This window comes from Paralichthys olivaceus, chromosome 3 (genome assembly GCF_024713975.1).
Source record: "Paralichthys olivaceus isolate ysfri-2021 chromosome 3, ASM2471397v2, whole genome shotgun sequence".
NCBI lineage: Eukaryota > Metazoa > Chordata > Actinopteri > Pleuronectiformes > Paralichthyidae > Paralichthys > Paralichthys olivaceus.
Window position 1 is genome coordinate 20,316,611 of NC_091095.1, and position 19,605 is coordinate 20,336,215.

At 41.6% G+C, this 19,605-nt stretch overlaps 1 protein-coding gene across 2 annotated transcripts in view; it reads right to left on the reverse strand.

Moving 5' to 3' along the window:
* Positions 1-852: 852 nt before the first annotated feature.
* sh3rf1 (SH3 domain containing ring finger 1) overlaps positions 853-19,605 on the reverse strand; it is a 32,827-nt gene continuing 14,074 nt past the window's right edge. For both annotated transcript variants that reach the window (XM_020081196.2, XM_069522424.1), the window contains exons 3-12: positions 14,859-15,134; positions 14,203-14,298; positions 12,579-12,884; positions 9,707-9,817; positions 7,032-7,159; positions 6,089-6,259; positions 5,220-5,503; positions 4,367-4,686; positions 3,622-3,977; positions 853-3,460 (exon numbers count right to left, since the gene is read on the reverse strand). In XM_020081196.2, coding sequence (XP_019936755.2) covers positions 3,292-3,460; positions 3,622-3,977; positions 4,367-4,686; positions 5,220-5,503; positions 6,089-6,259; positions 7,032-7,159; positions 9,707-9,817; positions 12,579-12,884; positions 14,203-14,298; positions 14,859-15,134 — 2,217 coding nt within the window. In that variant the 3' untranslated portion in view covers positions 853-3,291. The remainder of the gene's footprint in view (positions 3,461-3,621; positions 3,978-4,366; positions 4,687-5,219; positions 5,504-6,088; positions 6,260-7,031; positions 7,160-9,706; positions 9,818-12,578; positions 12,885-14,202; positions 14,299-14,858; positions 15,135-19,605) is intronic.

Genomic DNA, 19,605 nt, shown 5'->3' on the forward strand with positions numbered 1-19,605 from the left:
CCCACGACCCCCAAAGGATGAGTGGTATAGATAATGGATTGATGGACATCTCTTTTTCTCTGGTCACTTATGGTCAGTGTGTATTTTATCAAAACATGTGGACTCGTGGATTACTGAGAGAAGAAGGTGTGCAGTGAGGACACATGTATTCAGTCAGCTGTGTCTCCAATTCTTACTGCTGGTGTGACAGTTCTGCCCTGATGGCTTCAAGTAGCCAACATATCACAGGGTGAGCAGAGAAAACGTCATGGCACCAGACTTACTGCCTCACAGTTGTACTATGCCTCCAACCAGTCAAGCTGCAGTCAGTGGTCGGATGTTACTAAGTACCGTTGCTTAGTTACTGTACTGAAGTACATTTTTCATCTTTTTGTAATTTACTAAAGTAAATTTATTTTCCGGAGTATTTCACTTTTACTCCACTTCCTATATCAGCAAATATCTGTACTCCATTACATTTTAACAAAGCATTGTGTTCCATGTATATATATATATATAAACATATATATATATATATACATATACACACAGTATTTAGTATTTCCTCCACCACAGGTTGCAGTTTATATCCATGCCTGTCCACACTCACATCATACATGTAGTGAGGACTGAAAGAATGTAATAAAACAGTGTATTTTGTCATTGTTTCCATATGACTACTTGAGTTATAGCCAAAAGGATTAGTGAGGTCACAGTGACCTTTGACCAGCTCATCCTTGATGGACATTTGAGCCAAATGAGGAGAAATTACACCAAAGTGTTCCAATTCACAATAAAGGGAGGGACAGAGAATGAGGTATAAACAACCTGAAAACAGAGAAAAACTTTGCATTAATGTCATGAAACAACGACTGAATTATGGAAACCATTAGCTTTTATTGTTATAGAGATTTTTACAAAATGTGCTATTCCCTCAAATACTTCAGAATGTTTTCACATAGACTGTGCCAAATAGATTGATGTCAGTTTCACCATTTTCAAACATACAATAGACTAACTACAGACAAAAAAAAAGAATCAAGTAAGCCACCTTGGCATGAGGAAAATCTGTTAAGTTGAATCAAGCGAAGTTGCCTTATGTTCCAATAAATGAAAATATAGTGAAGTAACTGCAGTTATGTTTTAAGTGTGTGCTGCCTATGCATTAAAAACATAGATGAGAAGTCACTTTGATTAGAAATGTTCTGTGCAGAAATGTGCAGTAAGTCTGATGTGTATATTAAAGGCTTACCAGTGAAATGAAAAGACACTCAGAGGAGCAGTTTCAGCGCAGAGCCTGAGGATGGTGAGGTGATTGCCAAGACAACAAGATAACATCAAGGTAATTCTACTCATGTACCAACTCAGAAACACTAAGAAGGCCCTAACAGTGATTTGTACCATCCTTTTCCAAACTCTCTTCAAACTTCAAACACACTACAACATATTCCAGCAGTCAGTTACACAGTGGTCCCCCTTAATTAACAACAAAAGACAAAAAAAAAACACACACTTAAAACGCTGGGTCCAATTCAGTCAGTAAATCCATTCTCAAAGCCAAATTTGGCACAATTCAGAGATTGCCTTGACTCTAAACGGTTTAAATACGCTCCAGGACTTCGAACGACTTAAGGTCAGTGAGAGGTCAATCATCAATGATACCAAGCAAAAGGAAAATAGAAATTATGTCGTGACATATTCTTTGATGAAACTAACTTTTCATACTCTGACGTACTCATTTCTAAAAACTGACCATTATTTTTGTTTAACAAGCACCAAAACTATGACCAAATTCCCTCTAATCACAGAGAAATCTTACAGTAATTCAAGTCAACACAACACAACATTAAAGGCTCTGAATAGATGAAATGTACAACTAACCCCAACCACAAAAATAACATTCAAATCTTTAAAAAAATCAAGGGGGTCAAAGCGATTGATTTCAATACAAACTGTACCTTTCAAGATTCAACAGATTCGATTTGACACACCTCTTTCTGTGGAGTAATGAAATGATATGTTACTTCAGGCAAACATTCTGTACTTTAGCTCGCTGTGATTTTATTATCAAATGAGTCACATTAGGAATGGGTTATAGTGTATAAAGGCAGAGAGGCTGCTGAAGGGCGACTGCGTGCCTTACTGCGTGTCCACGTCAGTTATATGAGAGACTTTCTAGGAGCAGCAGGTGTCAGCCTCTGTGGAATTTGTAAGGAACATAAATACAATGAAAAGAATCTGTTGTGTGCCGCTACTGAAATGTTATGTAACTCTTGGGATGAAGAGCCACGTCTGGGTTTGGCTATTGCAGAGAGGTCAGGGGAGCAGCTACTCCGGTCAGGGTACAAAGAAAGAAATATTTGCCTGGACTCTATTTGGAGTGTGTTCTTGGCTTATTGAAAAAGACGTCACCAAAAAGTCCTGCCGCAGAGGGCTTCGCTAATATCACATGCAAATATTTGATCACTGCAGGTAACGGTCCTTAGCACTTCCGCCTCAGCCACACCAGGAGAGAAAGTGGAGGCCTGCGATTGCCTCGAGGAAACTTTTATTTTCGATGTGCAATGTTCACACGGCTGTGAACAATAGCTTGTTTAATCAATGTGCAATACAGCAGCTCTCTATTATGACCCTCAGGTTAAGGTAATGCCTCTGGAACTGTGAAGTATCCTTTTTCCTATTATGCAGCACAAGTGGTGATGACACTGCTGATCTGTTTTGCTCTGCTGTGTCTGGTTTACCTTCTCCTTCATGCTGACGGTCTGAATTCATGGTAAAACCTGTATCAGTAGTGTAATGGAGAAAGGTAGAACTGATGTGGTGGAAAATGGTATAAGGCATGTGCCAGTTTAACCCCTTAACGTGTTGCACTACAAAAAGGCCTATGAAATAAGTTAAAATGTTTAACATATCTATATCAACAGTTCATATTGGTTGTTTTAGGACTAATCATCTTTGTGTCCGTATGTACAATAAAGTGAGGAACAGTACAAGGCACACATATAACAGCTGAATTGTTAACAAGGATATAAATAACCAACAAAAAAGGGATAAGTTCATGAGTTGTGTGCTCTCCTCTAACTCCACTGTGCTTTCAATGACAGCATGTCCTGTTCTCCTCTGTAGTTCTCACACAGTTGTCACTCATGTTCTTCCAGTGACTGGAGCCACAGTGGGCTCTATACAGCGTCAGTCTGATCATGGTCCCCATCCACGATGTGAGTGCTGTTCGGTTTGAACAGTGATGGTTGAAAGCAGTGATCAGCTGGGTCATGTTGTTGTTGGTGGCTGTGGTTCACTGTAGTGTTTTTCTTAGATGCTGTCTACAAAGCTGCCGGGGAACAGCCCAGTCCTGCCGTTCCTCTGCAGCGTGCCTTTGAACCAGCCGTCCTCTCTCTTCCTGTGAACAAACACAATGTCGCCCTCCTTAAGTTCCAGCTCAGCCTCGCTCTGGGGAGGATATGATACCACCACCCTGTACCTGGGGAGGACAGCCAGAGGCACAGTCAGTGAATGATAAGCACGAGAACAATGACATGTGATACGTTACGATACCTGCTGTACAGTGTTTCACTTTCTATGTGCAGATATGATACGCAGGCACAAACAATAGTATGAAACTGCAGATTCACATCAATGTACCTCTCACATATGATGGGCCGTGCGTCATGCTGCTGAGATAAAAGGGAGGAGCATGGCTGGCGAGGGGGAGGAGCTATAGGGGCACATCCATCGAGAGGACTGCTCTTCCGATGGGATGACTCTGGGACTGAGGAGGAGGAGGATGAAGAGGTGGAAGCAGCAGCAGCAGCAGCAGCAGGTTCAGTATCTGGGCAGCTGACAGAGCCGGAGGGAGAGGGGGTGTCATGCCCCACGGCACCATGTAGTGCCTCTCCAGCTGCAGTCTGTTCCGCCTCAAGCGTAGGAGAGGAGGGTGGTGAAGGACGAGACTTCTTCTTATTGGAGGACAAAAGCTTTAGAAGACTTTTCTTCTCCCTCTGCAGCAGAAAGACAGAATCATTTTTTATGTTAGACTACTGCAGCAATTCACGGAGCAATGAGACGAGTAGTTTTCACAAACCAGACAGGTATTTTATATTGTCTGGAATTGTTTTGGTTCTCAAAAGCTGACACACATAATGCAGCAAGAGAAATTATAAACTATTTTTGCACAGACGGTAAGTTAGAAGAACAAACAACAGGAATAAAGCCTGCCCATAATAATAACCTCTCATTGTTGGTACTATAATTGAATCCTATCTATCATCATCTTAATAAGACAGTCCCAAACAATACATAAAAATCATCTGCCAGAAATTCAACATCTACTAAAAATAACAAAAGCAGTGAATAATTGGATAGAGATGATTTTGATGAAAAATCCAACCTTGACATCCTTGTCCAGTCTACATGCAAATGTTGCATTATTAGACACAGGATTAAAAGCAGAGCTGTTCCCGGGGCCAACAGGCACAGTGAGGACAGGTACAGGTCTCAAAGCGTCACCCTCCAGGGATGCAGCACTGACGTTGGGTGGGGTCAGAGAAGCAGCAGCACAGCCCATTGTCACCCCAGCCCGGGTACAACCCTGGGCTGGGCTAGAGGAGGGCTGGGGACACACAGCAAGGTGTGGAAGATAGGCTACAGGCGTCCCAGACTGGATTGGTGTTACTGCTGCTGTGGGCCGGTCCTGACTTTGACATGCAGCTGCAAATGGCATAAAAAGAAACATTAAGACATTTACAACCCCCTTCATGTGATGATCCATAGACTCTATATAAAGATGGATGTTATGTCTCCCCTTCCTCCCACTTTCCAGAAATGAAGCCAAAACATCTCTTGCAGTCAGGATTTAGGAATGGAGCCAAGGTAGCCAGATCCTGCTGATACACGCACTTGACTAATAGTGAGCAAATCTCAGCTATCCATCATGATGTTTCACCTAAGTTTTATAGATATCAAATAATTAATAAAAATATTACAAGAAAAATAAAGACTTGGACAAACATCAGCCTGAAAACAGATACCTAAAATAACAGAAACACTCTATTGAGAAAAATGTATTTGACGTCAACTTTGACTTCTTAGTTTTGCTTCCCACACACTAACATGGAGAAGCTGGGATTTATCACCTATACTGCAGCACCAGGTGGCAATCGTGACACTTTGGCTTTGTCATGTCGTCCATCTTTATATACAGTCTATGTGATGACACAACATCAACAACGCAGAGACGTTACCTGTCCTGACAGCGTTGCGTGCCTGATTCACAGTCATCTGGGAGTTGACATGCAAAGGGACTTTTGGCTGTTGCCCTGTGGCTGTCTGAGCCGCTGTTACCACGGCTGCAGGTTGGGAGTTGGCAGGTACAGTGCTGGAGCACACAGTGAGGGGTTTGTTGAAGTCAGGTCCGGGAACAATGGCCCCGAGGGGAGCAGGAGAGGGGCTGACAATGGTGACCCCTCTGCCAGCCTGAGTGCACAGACTCATGGTCACTTTAGGCTGAGTGGTCCCTGACGCTGTCCTAAGGGGAGAGAAAGTCAGTGTGTGTAAAACTCAGCTCTCTGAAGTAACACGGGAGCCTAAGCCTTATTTCTTTTCTATTTTTTTAATTGATAGAAAGTATAAGGTGATCCATATAATTATTCTAATTTATATTTTTACCAACATCTATAAAAATACAAGACTTTAAGACCACCCTGTTCTATGTATATGGGAACTTTTCTGGTCTGAGCAAACTGGTTGACAACAAACAACATTTGCAGGCTATTATGAACATGAGATAACTTTGAATGTATTCAACAAGGGATTACATTACGTGTTAAAAACAATAATGACTTTTACATTTTTGTTATAACCCACTGTCTCCACTGATTCTAAAAGCCAAAATCAAGAAATTAAATGTGTTATATTTTCCTAAAGACAGTTGGACGGCAACCAAAACTTGGGCTTTATAGAAATTCTTTGCCAAGTTGGAACATTTCGTAGGTCAAATTCCTTCATCAGCTGACAATTAGTGAATACAAGTGCTCATCTTTATTAATTCATATATACTTTAAACCACCTCATTTTACACACAAGACAGTATGAGCATGAATTACTGACTGACCTGCTGACTGGACTCATGTAGTTCCCAGGGAAAACTCCAATTTTGCCAGTGTGCATGGAGGTTCCCTTAAACCAGCCGTCCTGACAGCGTTCCAACACCAGGAACATTTCTCCCTTCCTCAGCTCCAGCTCATCCTCCTTACGAGGAGTATAGGGGAACATTGCCACATAGCTGAATACAGAACACACAGTTAACATTCACCAAACACAAATACACATATACTGAGCCAAGATTGCACATTTTTTCCCGTATGGAAATAAAAAAAACTGTGCTTTATTTTGAGCAGCATGCAATTTGTTCTGAATTTATTGTGCTGTCTAGCTGCACAGATGCCATCATCTCCTCCAAGACCCTCCAGCAGAGACTGTGTCCTCTGACCCAGAGAAAATCAGCACTGGAGGACAATATGATTTGAGGGTCATCTCTCTACAGCAGTGCGAGAACAGGCCTGGAACAGCAGCCAAAAAGATTGTAGTCTCAGCTGGGATGTTTTCAGCCTGACTCCAGTGTTTTTTTGGGGAAGGGAACATAAATGCCTCAGAGTCTGACAAGCATGCACAGGCAGACACAGATGGTGGCAGCGAAGCAGGCATGACTGGATCTAATTCTTATCAGGTGTGTGGCGTCTTGGGGGAGTAATGAGGGTAAAGGTGAAGGGGGGGTCAAAAGTCAAGGGGTGACTGGGAGGATCTCTGATGGGACCCAGGAGACTGTCACCTACGGGTTCTCCCCCTTTAACCTGTGCACACGCTCACTCTCTGCCGCCTCACACTGACAGACTGAGGGGGAGGAGGGTGTCACAGCCAGACGAGGACTTTCCCCTTCTGTACTAAGAGCATGTTCATTAAGGCCCTGGGCCATTGGTGCACAAACCGTTTCTGACATTTCACTGCACATTTAAGACGACTGAATATTTTTGTGAAGGACTGTTTTTATTACTCACACTGTGGGTCTTTGTCTCCCACTTTGGTCACTTATGCTTGGGGAGGGTCTCTGTCCGGCAGCCAATGAAAATGCTGCTCCGCCGGCACAGGATTGTGGGGGAGGAGGTGGGGGTGGTGGGAGAGCATCCTATTAAAGAAGAGGAAAAGTTATTACAACCTTGAAGTACAAGTTCACAACAGTAAATTGTCATGCATTTCCTCTCTGTACGAAGTATACCACTAACACAAGTCTCAAATAACAAAAAGAGAATATGTTACATAAGTGGAGAACCCTGTTTGTTTATGAGCAAAAAGAGAGAAGGGAAGAGAAGGAGAGATCATCTGTCTTCTGGGTTATTCCCTCCAGTTAGCCTAAACTCAGGGAGATTCTGGTTTGGCAGACTTGGTCTTGTCCCCGACTTCCCCGTTACAGCTGAGAATCTCCTACTCTGCTTGTTTGTTTGTTGCTAGGAGACCACATGGCTGAATGTTAAATCCATTGCAGTATTTAATTGGGACCATATGAAATGAAAAACATGTCTGTAGGCACACTTCAGAGCAACCCTCAAACCAACCATGGGCGGATTCATCTCAACTCACTTGTTTTCCCTTGTTGAATGTCTGTAGTGTTCAAAAGACATCCAAGCTTTTGACTAGAAGTTGACAATTGCAGCTTGTTTTTAAAGAATTTCTTTGTACGCTTCGTGTGCTTCTAGATTACAGGATTAAAACGAAGTCACCAACCTGCTATGTCAACATAAAACCCATGATAACAACACTAGACACTTTTTTTATTTGAAAAAACAAAAAGCCCAAGTGAGCAGTGCATGAGAACAATGGTGAAGACAGCTCCTACGCTTCGGAGCAAGATGAGACTCCCCCAGCTCAACACTGCCAGCACTGAGCGGCAGAGTAATAGCTTCCATGACACAATGGGGGAGGAGAGTGGCACTCAGTCTGCCCTGTGGTATGTGTATAGGCCTATGTGTATGTGTGAGTGTCGATGTGCATTTCGGTTCACTGCTGACGCTTGAGCTGAGATAATTAGGTTGCCTGCGGGCTAGAGAAATCATCTGTACAAAAACATCATGTAGGGTTCCCAAGTGAAGCGGAGAGCTCAACCTTTTGTGTACACATTCCTGCTCATTCAGAAACTCCACATGCCAGAGCATACACACACAGACAGACAGGAAGTTTGCATGCCATTTTTTTGTGGGTTGCTGGGATCTTTTGACATTTTTAGTTGCGCATATTATTTCTTCCCTCAGACGAAAGGTGTCAGAAACGTATATAGATATGTTAGATAGATAGGTCAAAAGATTCCTCTGTGTCATCATCTTTAAGGAGGCTGTTGACAAATTTGAGAAAAATAAAGATGATTGTATGTTTTTCTACACAAATACAAGATTAACATAGTTTCATATCTGAATGGCCAGAAGTCACCATGTTGCTTGTTGGCAGCTGATGTGCCATGAGGCAGACACTCATCTGAATAAATGTATCTCAAGGTAAAGTCACTGTGTGTCACTGGTTCATTTACAACCATGTGTTCAAATAATTCTATAGACTTTTACACCATCTTTGCCTTTCACATATGAACAATGCAGTAGGTGATTCTCCGGTCAGAAAGGTTCACAACACAGACTTCTCCGGAGTGTTCAGTTGAGGGATAGTGCAGCATGCAGGAGGCACGATGTAACATAAATTCAGTGCAGAGATCACGTTTTGGTTCACAGCACAACTTCACTGGCATTGGCCTTATCACCAAAAGCTCTTGAATCTCGTCGTCGTTGACATCTTTGTTTATGGCACCTTTTTTCCCCATTCAGAGATAGTTGTATTCTTTTTGAGTTGTTTTTTTTATTGTTGTGTATCGTTTGTCGCATGTCAGAAATGCCATCAACGCGCCCACTAGCAGTGAATCCCCTAGAGAATATCCTGCTGTATTCTTACTTGCACTCACTCATTATCCAGATTTTTACCAGGGGGCTGGCAGGAGAATTCAGTTCTCACTTACTACTCTTTGGATAATTTCAGCAGATTCAGGAGACAATAACGTTCAACCCTTGTTTTCCAGCAAACTTTGTAGTTTTAGTTACCAAGCTAACAAATGATATTCAAAACAACTCATGCTCACAGAAAACTGTCTCAGCAAAAAATGTGGAATAGGCTTCAATAATTGTTTAAGAAAATGAATATACTGTAAAATCAGTTTATTCTTTGGCTTCAGAAACAAGCCGTTATTGTGTTTAGTATTAAAGGTTCAGTGTGTAAAATCTAGGGGTGAAGTTGCATGTTGCAGCTGAATACCCCTCACCTCACCATCCCCTTCTAAACATGAAAGAAAACCTGTGGCAGCCTTCAGTTGTCATAAAAACTCAAAAGGTGTTTAGTTTGTACAGTTTGGAATATTGTAAAGAAAAAATGGTGGCCTCCGTAGAGAGGACCCGCTACAGATAAATATGAAGGATTTAATATTAAGGGCTATTTCAGAAAAAGTTCGTACAAATTTAGATGAAACAGTCAATCTCAATATTATTATTTTATATTCAATTTCTGCCAATAGATCCCTTTCACCTAAATCTTACACACTGGACCTTTAAAGATAAGGCAACATGTTAACCTCAAATCAATAATTCCCACAATGTTAAACAATTTTGTTGCTTTGCTTTTGTATTCTTTGGAATCCACCTACCACAGGGATGGAAGTGTAGCTCGTCTCTGAGGGAAATGTGAAGACGGTTGCTGTAGTAACAGGGCTGCTGGGGGGTGGGGTCACGATTAGTCCAGTTGTGCAAATGTGTACCTGTCAACAAAAGGGATATTTGGACCATGAAATAAACTGTGCTGAATCCTCTTAAATGTAAAGAATGAAAAAGTGCTCCATGTGATTTTTAGAAATGTTATTCTGATTAATTAGACTTCAGGAAGGAAGCAAAGGGAAAACAGCTGTCATACATCATAATGAAGTCTGATGTACAATATTTTAGAGATGACACGTCATATTTTGATTTCTGATTGTTATATTGTGTGAACATGACTCTAACAGAACAGAGATGTACACATAGCGCTTCGTATCCTGGCTAGAGCCATAACCCCAGCGATAGCCTGATGATCTGATTTGTCAACAGAAACCAGATGACCCCCGAGCAGGTCATTTCATTGGATTTGTATAGAAGAGTAGCTTCCCTGATCAGTCAACCCAGAGAGTCATGCTGGTGTTTTAGGTAACAAGGCCATACTGTTGGACACACAATGTCTCCCTGTAGCCTGTGGTCTCACTCCATGCATGACTGCTCCAGATAGCACCACCTCTTACCTCTCACAAAACACACCAACCTCATATTCAGTCTTCACTACTTCCTTATCTATAGCGCACTGGGTGTGCCAAGGAATAGCAATGTGTAACAGTGTGTTCAATATTGGAGCTGTTTAGGAAATGGCTGCCTGGGACATATATGTGCACATGCCTACACTGTGTACTATATTATTATGAATAACACTCAAGTACAGGTTAAATATGTTACATTAAAATAAATAATTTAATTTAGAAAAATACCATCAACTGCAGCCCCCTTTCTTTCCTTCAAATTTCTTCCCCACTTTGTCTAGTACGCTGGTAAATGGCAGCCATGCTTATTTCCAAGACAGACTACTCAGCCCCCTTGGCAACTGGGGCTTACCTTTGTTGTTGTTTTTTGTCTGGGTGTTGCAGGAAGAGAAGATCAGTAGAGTTCAGGAGGAGGAGAGCACAGAGAGGCTGTTTATACAGCGCCTGGAGAGACTCTCTTTTATGTTTTTAATAAACTGTGATCTGTAAATCAAACATATTGTTTGCCCTGTTGTCACCAGGGAGGATAGGTTTACCAGCTTTTTTTTTTTTTTTTTTTAAATTCTAAATGTATCCTGATAATAATATGGGGGAAAAGGCCAAGTCTGGAGTCATTAAAAACATCATTACACCTTCCACATAAAAAGAAGTGTTTGATAATACATAAATCATATGCACATGAAACGATTTTGGTTAAAAGAAAAAGAGAAAGAAGATCCTCTTCACTGTAAACGAGCACTCTCTTCAGCTCTGTCTCACAAAGACGCACATGCGCCGTTGATAAAAGATTAATGATTGAGCCACTTAATCAGGAGTTGTTGAACATAGCATTTCAGAAACTCCTCAGACAACCTGTACAACAATGAAATACATTCAAGAGAAAAACCACAAACAAAACTTCCACAATTACGAAAATATAGCGCTCCAAGGAAAAAACTATAGACAAGCTCTAGAGGGACTGGAAGTGGGAAAACAAACCAGATGTCAGTGTATACAGTATAAAATCAGACTCAAAATACTGTCAAACCAGGCCGTCTTTGTACTACTTAAATAACAAAGAAGAAAGCCAACTATTGTGTGAACACGTCCGCTAACGTTTAAAATGATGAGACCAAGAACACATTGAAATCCTGGGAAAGATCGTCTTGCCCATTAAGATTTCATTCTTGTTCCCGAACTCTTCATCTAGCTAAATCACAATCAACTTTGTGGCACCTCTTTGTTTAAATAACATGCAAAAATTGTGTATCTTGTATTCTTAGATGCACAGTTTACTTGAAGTCACAGAGAGAATCAGATCTATAAAAATCTAAATGCTTGTTGTTCTGAATGTCAAACACCAAGTCAAAGCCAGTCTTCTGAAGCTGGCAACCATAAAGCAGCTGTGGGTTGCTGTCATGTTGGGATTGGTGAGGAAACCTTGAGGGCTAAGCTTGAGTCGTTTTTGCAGACAAGCGGAGTCACGCAACCATGATTTCAAATGCTTGGCTGGAGCAATGTTCTGTTTGGTATGATGAGGAAAAGGGAAGTCAGCGTAATTGCTGACAGTCCGAGTAGAGAGATTGAAAAGCAACAATCATCTTGTGAAACAAAAGTTGGAGGCTGGACTAGGGATGTCACAATATGAAATTTTGGTGCCATGATTACTGTGAGAGGAAGTATCATAGTTTCACAATTATCGATAGTATAAGGAAAAAGACACGCGACAAGTGATATACAGCTAATAATATAGCTAATGAACTAAAATATTATTATCATGAACTATATCCAGTTAGTTTTTATAGTTTTGGATCTGGCTATTAAAAATTTTAATTTATGTAAGCCATTTTATTGAGTTGCCTTATTGTGAAAGGTTGGTCAGTGAATTTTTGTTTCCTGTCAACATAAGCTGTTTGGGACTTTCATTCAAAGGGTCATCAACAGAAGTTGTTCTGTTTTGGTTGTTTTTCAATAATCATTGAAAAGGCCATCGTGTGAAATACCATGAGCGAGAGAAAATGTGTGTGGCCTCCACTCACTCTCTCAGATCGACACAGAGTGAGTTGAGACGAGCGTTAATGTGAGCAGACATATTTGTTTCACATTTCTTTGTCTTGTATTTCATTTCCACATCCACTGTAAATTGTGAAAATCAAACACATTAGGACAAAGAAAACATATCACACAGCACACCTCCACAAATGGGTTTCGTTTTTGAAGAACACACTGGGCTCTCACTTCCTGTGGAGTACCGTACCTGTGAAGGTGCGCTGCAGGAGAGCCCCCCGCTGATCTCTCCGATCCGGGCGGCTGCTGTGGGGTTGCTGGAGCTGATGAGGACAGGCCCACTAATCTCCATGGAGTGACGCTGAGGGGGCGGAGCTAGCATGGGTTTGTGGGACATAGTGAGAGAAGTGAAGGAATGTCGCTTCTTGCTGTTCTTCTTCTCCCCTGCCCGCTGGGCACCATTGCTCTGAGGCCCAGAGGAGGCCCCCTCCCCAGAGTCTCCACTGGAGTCTGATGGCTTGTCCAACTCTATAAGCTGACGAGCCGCGGAGTTGAACTGTAAGAGAATGGAAGAAAGGAAGAGAGGCAGAGGGCAGTGAAGAGAGTGGTAAGGTGGAAATGACAGATAGAGATGTTCAAATGATCAAGAGACCTGTCACTCTATGATAAAGCTGACTGTCGTGGAGGACGTCTGTCTTTGTTTAAAGGAGATGGTGTGTGACAGAATCTGGTATTTAGCCTGCACATACCAGTGTGACGGGGTTGAATATTCTATGCTACCTCAGAAACTGCAGGCTGTGTGACCCTCTCAAGCACCGCAATGTGCAACTATAGAGTAAGAATCAAAGGAAGAACAGTAAAAAGGTTTTAGTTAATCACAGGGCGCTCTCACTTGCTGTCACACGTTGCCCCGAGCAGCTCCCTCTACTTATAGAACATAAAAGCTCAGCATTTTACTCCCATCCGGGAGAGAGCCTGTGCAGGTACTTCACTGACATGTCTGCACATTACGGCAGACATGCAGGATAAAGAACAAAATACCAGGTGAGTCACCTTCACTTCATTAACTTTAAGACTATCTTTAACAGTAATTGCAGATTATTGTACATACACAACTAAGAAGGCCACAAAAAAAGCTTCAAGGTCAATGAAAACAGTAGCACCTAAATATTCACTGGTTGTGCATACCCAGAGGAATATTTTTTGGTTGCTCTATATGTTTGTGATAGAACTCCTTTTTTAGTGAGAGTGCATACCATCTTGTCATCAAGTATACCAAATGTTTTGTTTAGCTACAGGACTTTTACTTAGTGAAAACATAACAATATATAGCCTTAGAAATATTCTGCCTTCTGTTTCTGCAAAACATTCACTCAGTGTATTAAATATGAATAAGGTAGAATATATATGAAAGGAATAAAAAGACTGCTAGAAAAAAAAGTCTCTCCCACAAACTCACCTCAACATACTTCTGCAGTGTGTAATTTGAGACAAACAGTCTTCTGAGACATTTTTCTTGCGTCAAAAAGATTCTTTTGATGTTTTTTCTGCTTGTTGATGATATTTATCACGATAGAACGCTGTGACATTGACAGCTTTCAAGTGAAAAATTAAATGATCTTTAAAAGGGCAAAGATTTGCTTAATTCTGTCTGGATTACACCCAAAGCTTTTAAGTGCAGACCTGTAGAGACTGTGAATGTCTAAATCTTCAAAGACATGTTTAATGTTTCTATAAAACATGTGAGCTTTTCAAAAGGAAGCGAAGGATAATACACATTTTGCTTAAAGGATCTTGGCTTATTTATGATCTTTGTGTGGTATCTGCTTCAGAAAATATTGGCGAAATAGCGCCATTATAGAGTATTTTCTTACCTCAACATATGAGATGGGAAAAATTCCAATTTTGTCTCCCAGCATTCCCTCTGCCCAGTTTTCATCCACTCTGCGGATCACAGTCAGGATATCATCCTGAAAATTCAAGACAAAGGGTGGCATGAGGAATAACTTTATTAGGGATGATGCTTAGTAGAGAGTGTTTCTCATTATTAAGGAACAAACACTGAACAGATATAATGAGGTGGGGACAATGTTTTATTAAAGGGAACATGCCTAGGAGTAAAAACACTGGGCTTTAAGGCATGACATTCTGTGTAAAAAAAAAAAAAAATACTGAGTAAGCTTGTTTCTGCTTTTGCTTGTGTGGCATTTCAACAAGCGATGACAGAACACAAAAGCATCAGTGTGACCTTCACAGCTGGACAGACATAACCACAACTACTGTAGTTGGGTTGTGCTCAGATTTATTCAGCACTCATTCTCTCCACCTAATTACAGTTGTTTATCAAGAAGTCTGGCTTGAAATCTAAACCATCTCTCAGGGCATTTTAGTCAACAACTCTCACATTCTAACACACACACACATAAATTGAGAAAATTAATGCTTAGAAGACAGTGTAAAAGTAATGAGAGGTATTTTAGTTTTACTGTTGAAACCACGTGGCAAGACTGAGGGTGTTATGCTGTCTCACCTTCGAGAAGGGCAGACAGTCCTTGTCTGCCTCCTTGTCTTTGAGCTCAAAGTCATACAGAGCTTTGCACTGAGGTGGTGGTTGTGGCAGCGGCTTGATGACCTGGACGAAGTTGGTGGGGAAGAAGCCATGAACTCCTCCCATCTCTCCGTGGAACCAGTTCTCATCCACTTGCCGGCGCAAAATTATGATGTCGCCCTTGGTGAACTTGAGGTCTCCAGGTTCCTTGCCATCATAGTTGTAGAGCGCCTTGGCACAAGGAAGCTGGGGTACACCCTGAAAACAGAATGAAAGTAAGATGGAGAGAGAATTGAGTAAGAGAGATGTGCAACACACTAAAGACAGCCACTCAGTGTGTAGTGGATTTACAAGTATGCATAGTAATTTTTCTTGTACAACAGAAATTGAGTTATATGAACAATATGTGAATATGCATTTGATAATAAAGACATGTTTTTTTTATTTATTGTTGCTTTAAAAATTTTGATCACAGAGGTCGTGAAATATCACGACACAAAAAAAAAGTGAAGTAACTTAAGTATAATAACTTTTTAAAAGATTTTAGTTTGGTTTTATGTTGTGAAACTGGGACACAGGCTTCAAAGATGTAGGATTAATGCAAAGTTATTAACAATTGAAAGCACATTTTTTTGGAAAAGGTACAAGATCAGAGCTAGAGAGGAGCTGAATGGAAAATATTCAAGCTAAGAAAAAGTTTTTTTTTTTACTCTTCATACAAAAAGGATACAAACATTTGTGAGTATGTGTTTCTCTATACAGACAGTAAACGGTCCTATTTGTGCCGTGGAAGTAAAAGGGTGTTGTGTTCACAGTTTAAGTGTGATAAGCCTGTCTGATTCTCACTAGCTGACAAATGCCTTCAGAAGGCTCGGGGCCTTGTCCTTTTTATCGTGCAGAGGAAGGTTTTGTATCTCAGCCTGCTAGCCTGGAGTCCTGAAAGGCCCATTCAGGGAATGACAATCCCAGGAAAGAGGGACAGCGAGTACGGGGGAGTAGCAGGATAGAGAAGCATCAATGTTCTCCATTCAGGGTGGGTGTCCATGAGGAAGGCTTCAATCCAAACCAACCCCCCACCCCACTGCTGTTAAGACATCCTTCAGTGATCGGAATCACAAACACTACCAACTGACTTGATCTTAACTCTGGAACTGAAACTTCGCATTTGACGGGGAACATAGAGCATGATTAGAAAAATTTTGAGAACTACAAATACAGGCAGGGTGAGAAAGCAAGCCAGAGAGAGGAGGGTTAAAGCAGAATATGGAGCAGGCTCTGCAGTCTTGTTAAAGGCTAATGAACCGTTTAAAGGCTCAGAAGAGAATAAAAGTATGTGATGGTGAGCCAGGGTGACATTACCCTGCTGCAGAGAATCACACAGCCTGAAGCACAGAGCCAATCGGTCTCTGGCTCGGCTGGTCCAGCCTTTGGGGAGAGAGAGGGGGAGGAAGGTACTGAAGCCCCCTGCACACTGCACTGGAACTGTGCCTCCTTTCAGGGGGAAAACTGGGCTTTTGAGCCCACCCAGGCCTGGCAGGGAGTTCCGTGATGAAAATGCAAATGAAAGTGGAAGTGGTGCCATTTTTGTTTGGTTCAAGTTACACAAAACCGATGGGATCTAATAACATGGTAAATATGAAATGCTTGTCCCTTTGAAACTGTGAACTCTCTAAGCACTTGTTTGTACTCCAAAGCCAAAACTTAATACAAAGTTTGTAGCAGCAGCACAGTGTCCAAAGTCATCATTGTTATGTAATTACTTATATACGTGGTAAACGTTATTGTGATCATAAAAGGTGCTCGTAAATAAAGGCCTGAATGTACAAAACTCTATGAACAATATGTCCTTTCTATTATCTAACAACACAGAACAAACTCACTCCTGACAGGGTAATCTGTTTTGGCCACACACTCCCATTGCCTACTTCTCAGCTGGTTTTTGATCTCCCTATACTGCCCTCATTAAAGAAGAGTTGTTAGCAGAGTTACATTTCCAAGTCTCACTCGGCTTATCATAGTGAGAGGGAGAGAAAAGTGAGGGATTGGCTTCAGGGGCCTCTGAATGGAAGAGGGAGTGCAACACAAGGTAAATCTGAGGCTGGGTGATGGCTGTGGGGGTTAATATCCGGTTTGCATCCATGGAGAGCGTGCTGTTGTGTCTGCAGCAGACCTGCATACAGGAGCACCATTAGTCCAGTACAAACACCCCCACTGAGAGGACTATGCTTCTAACAGGAATATACAGACATGAGCTATGAAGTTGATGCCACATAAATGCAAAGAAAAAGCCTTACTCTAGCTTGCGAGCAACACAAGCACACACATCACAAGCGCACACTTCACAAGCCCACACACACAAGCGCACGCACACAAGCGCACACACACAAGCGCACACACACAAGCGCACACACACCTTGCTTTTATCGCTTTTAAACCTTCCCCAGGGGCAGGGTGAGTCTGCATCAACTCTACATCTCTGCATGAGTCTCTGCCACAGAATAAACCATATCCTGGGTTCAGGCTCCAAGAGCAGAAAGCCACAACAAAAGACATCAACATCAGATAGCATATTTCTGGTCAAGGGAGGGGCAAGAGCGTTTTTTCCTTCACTCCACATTTCCAATTGTTTTCAATATTTGCAGTGAAAGTAGTGATACAGCAGCATAAGCCACAGTTGTCTTGCTATATCAGACAGATGCTGGTCTAATGACAGTGTGCAAGCAATATTTGATGAATTCTAGCCTCTTCAGAGATTTAGAGTACATGATTACCCACAACAGCAACAGCCCACTTGGACCTTGGGTAACAGTCCCTTGCACTGGGTGACAAAAGGCTTGTGGGTTTACAACTTAAAAGGTCTTTTCTTTTTACAAACTGTGGCTAAACAGCTGTCTCAAGGAAGTAACAGTTTTATCTATGTGTTGTTCTTTTTCAGTTCTGACTGTCAAATCAGACAATAAAAGAAGGTCTATGGCATAAGTTCTCTGTATGTATTTGTCTTTCAAAGGGTTTTACCTGAGCCAGGCAATACAACAATGATAGTAATCATATCATTTCTTTACATGGTAAGTAGCATAGAGCTGATACAATATAATAGAAATGCACCAGTAATTGATCGGTACTCAGTATTGGTATTGTATCAGGAAGAGGATAATGTCTTTGGAACATTTCTACTTCCTGCAGTCTGATGTTCTCAAACTTGTAACGTGTGTGCTATCAGCAGAGATAAATGATTTGGTGACTCAAATGTTCAAAGGTTTGCAATCTGCTTGACGTGTGATAATCATGGTGAGGAGTGTATGAGTATGATAACAGTGTGATTGAATGTAATGAGGATTTTATAGGTCACTGCCTTATATCAGGTGGATAAAGAGTGAATGAGATTTAATAGTAAGTGAAGTACCCTACACCAGATAGGCAGCTGCTCTTAATGTGGAACAGCAACTATAAAAAGACAAACCTAATAATGAAATAGTTTTGTCAACTAAACGTCAATGCATGGTAACATTAAAGTAAACTTGCTTTGCCCTTTAACAACAATCTGGAGATGCACAATTTTACAGCTTCATTCACTACTGCAGCTTTACAGCATGAAGCAAATGAAGCTCACCAATGTGGAACAGAGCAGGGGCCATTTGCTGGAAACCAATATGCAAACACTGCACCCTGAGTGACCCATCCACTTTCACCATAACATACTTTCTCATAGTATAGTGTTAATTCTGTGAGTGTCTGTATGAATGTGAGACAGACAGATTACACAGACAAAGACTGGGAAAGACAGATTAGACTCAACGTGCAGAGCATCAGCTGGTGTGTGCAATTACCCTTGTATTGCAGATAATGCAATTAGGCCTGTGTGCTAAAGGGATTTGGCTGTTATAGTGTTCTCTTCCACAGCACTGGATTATAACTGAATTACCCAAGTGTTCTGCTCTACAGCACAACCAAATGTCAACAACCAGTGAGCAGACAGGCATAAAAACACAATGCTTGCATGCATTTGGTGCCATCGAGGTAGGACGAGGTCAAATGGGGATAATTACACTAACAGCTTTCCTTGACGCAGTAACATTTGTGAGAAACAATTTAAAGACAAAAATAAGCCCCCAGTAGGGCTGACAAACTAAACAGCTCAACATAATCACAATAAATTATAAACCTTCATTCCAACAGCAGCTTCACTTAACAGCTAAAATGCAGAGGTTACAGTTAACTTTTGCTCCGTCAGCAGTTCAAGGGTTGTGCGTAACCACAGTAGACAGAACCTCACCTGCTATGTGTAAGTGCCAGACATGACTCCACTCCCATATGGACACCTCCAGGATCTCTGCAGGGGGTGGAGACTGAACAGGGGTCCCACTGACAAAACAGTGTGTACGGAGGGGGTAGTCTGTCTGATTTGACTTTTACAAACATCGCAGAGCCACTGCATGTCAAATGTTCAACCAGAGAGAGAACGAGCAGCATCTGCCACACTGACCAGGTGGTCTTAGGGGATCTTACTGTTCATTAGCAAGTCACAGTTTACTAAGCATGTTGCCAAACAATGTAGCACAAGCATTGTCACGTAATGAGAGGGAAGAACTTTAAAGGCATTGGCTGTCCTCTTGAATCAAATTGATTCCTAATGGCCTGTTTAATGACCACTGTAAAGCAGGCTTCTTTTCCAGGCTTCTTTTCCAGGCTTCTTTTCCAGGCTTCTTACACCTTAATATCTGAGGGTTTC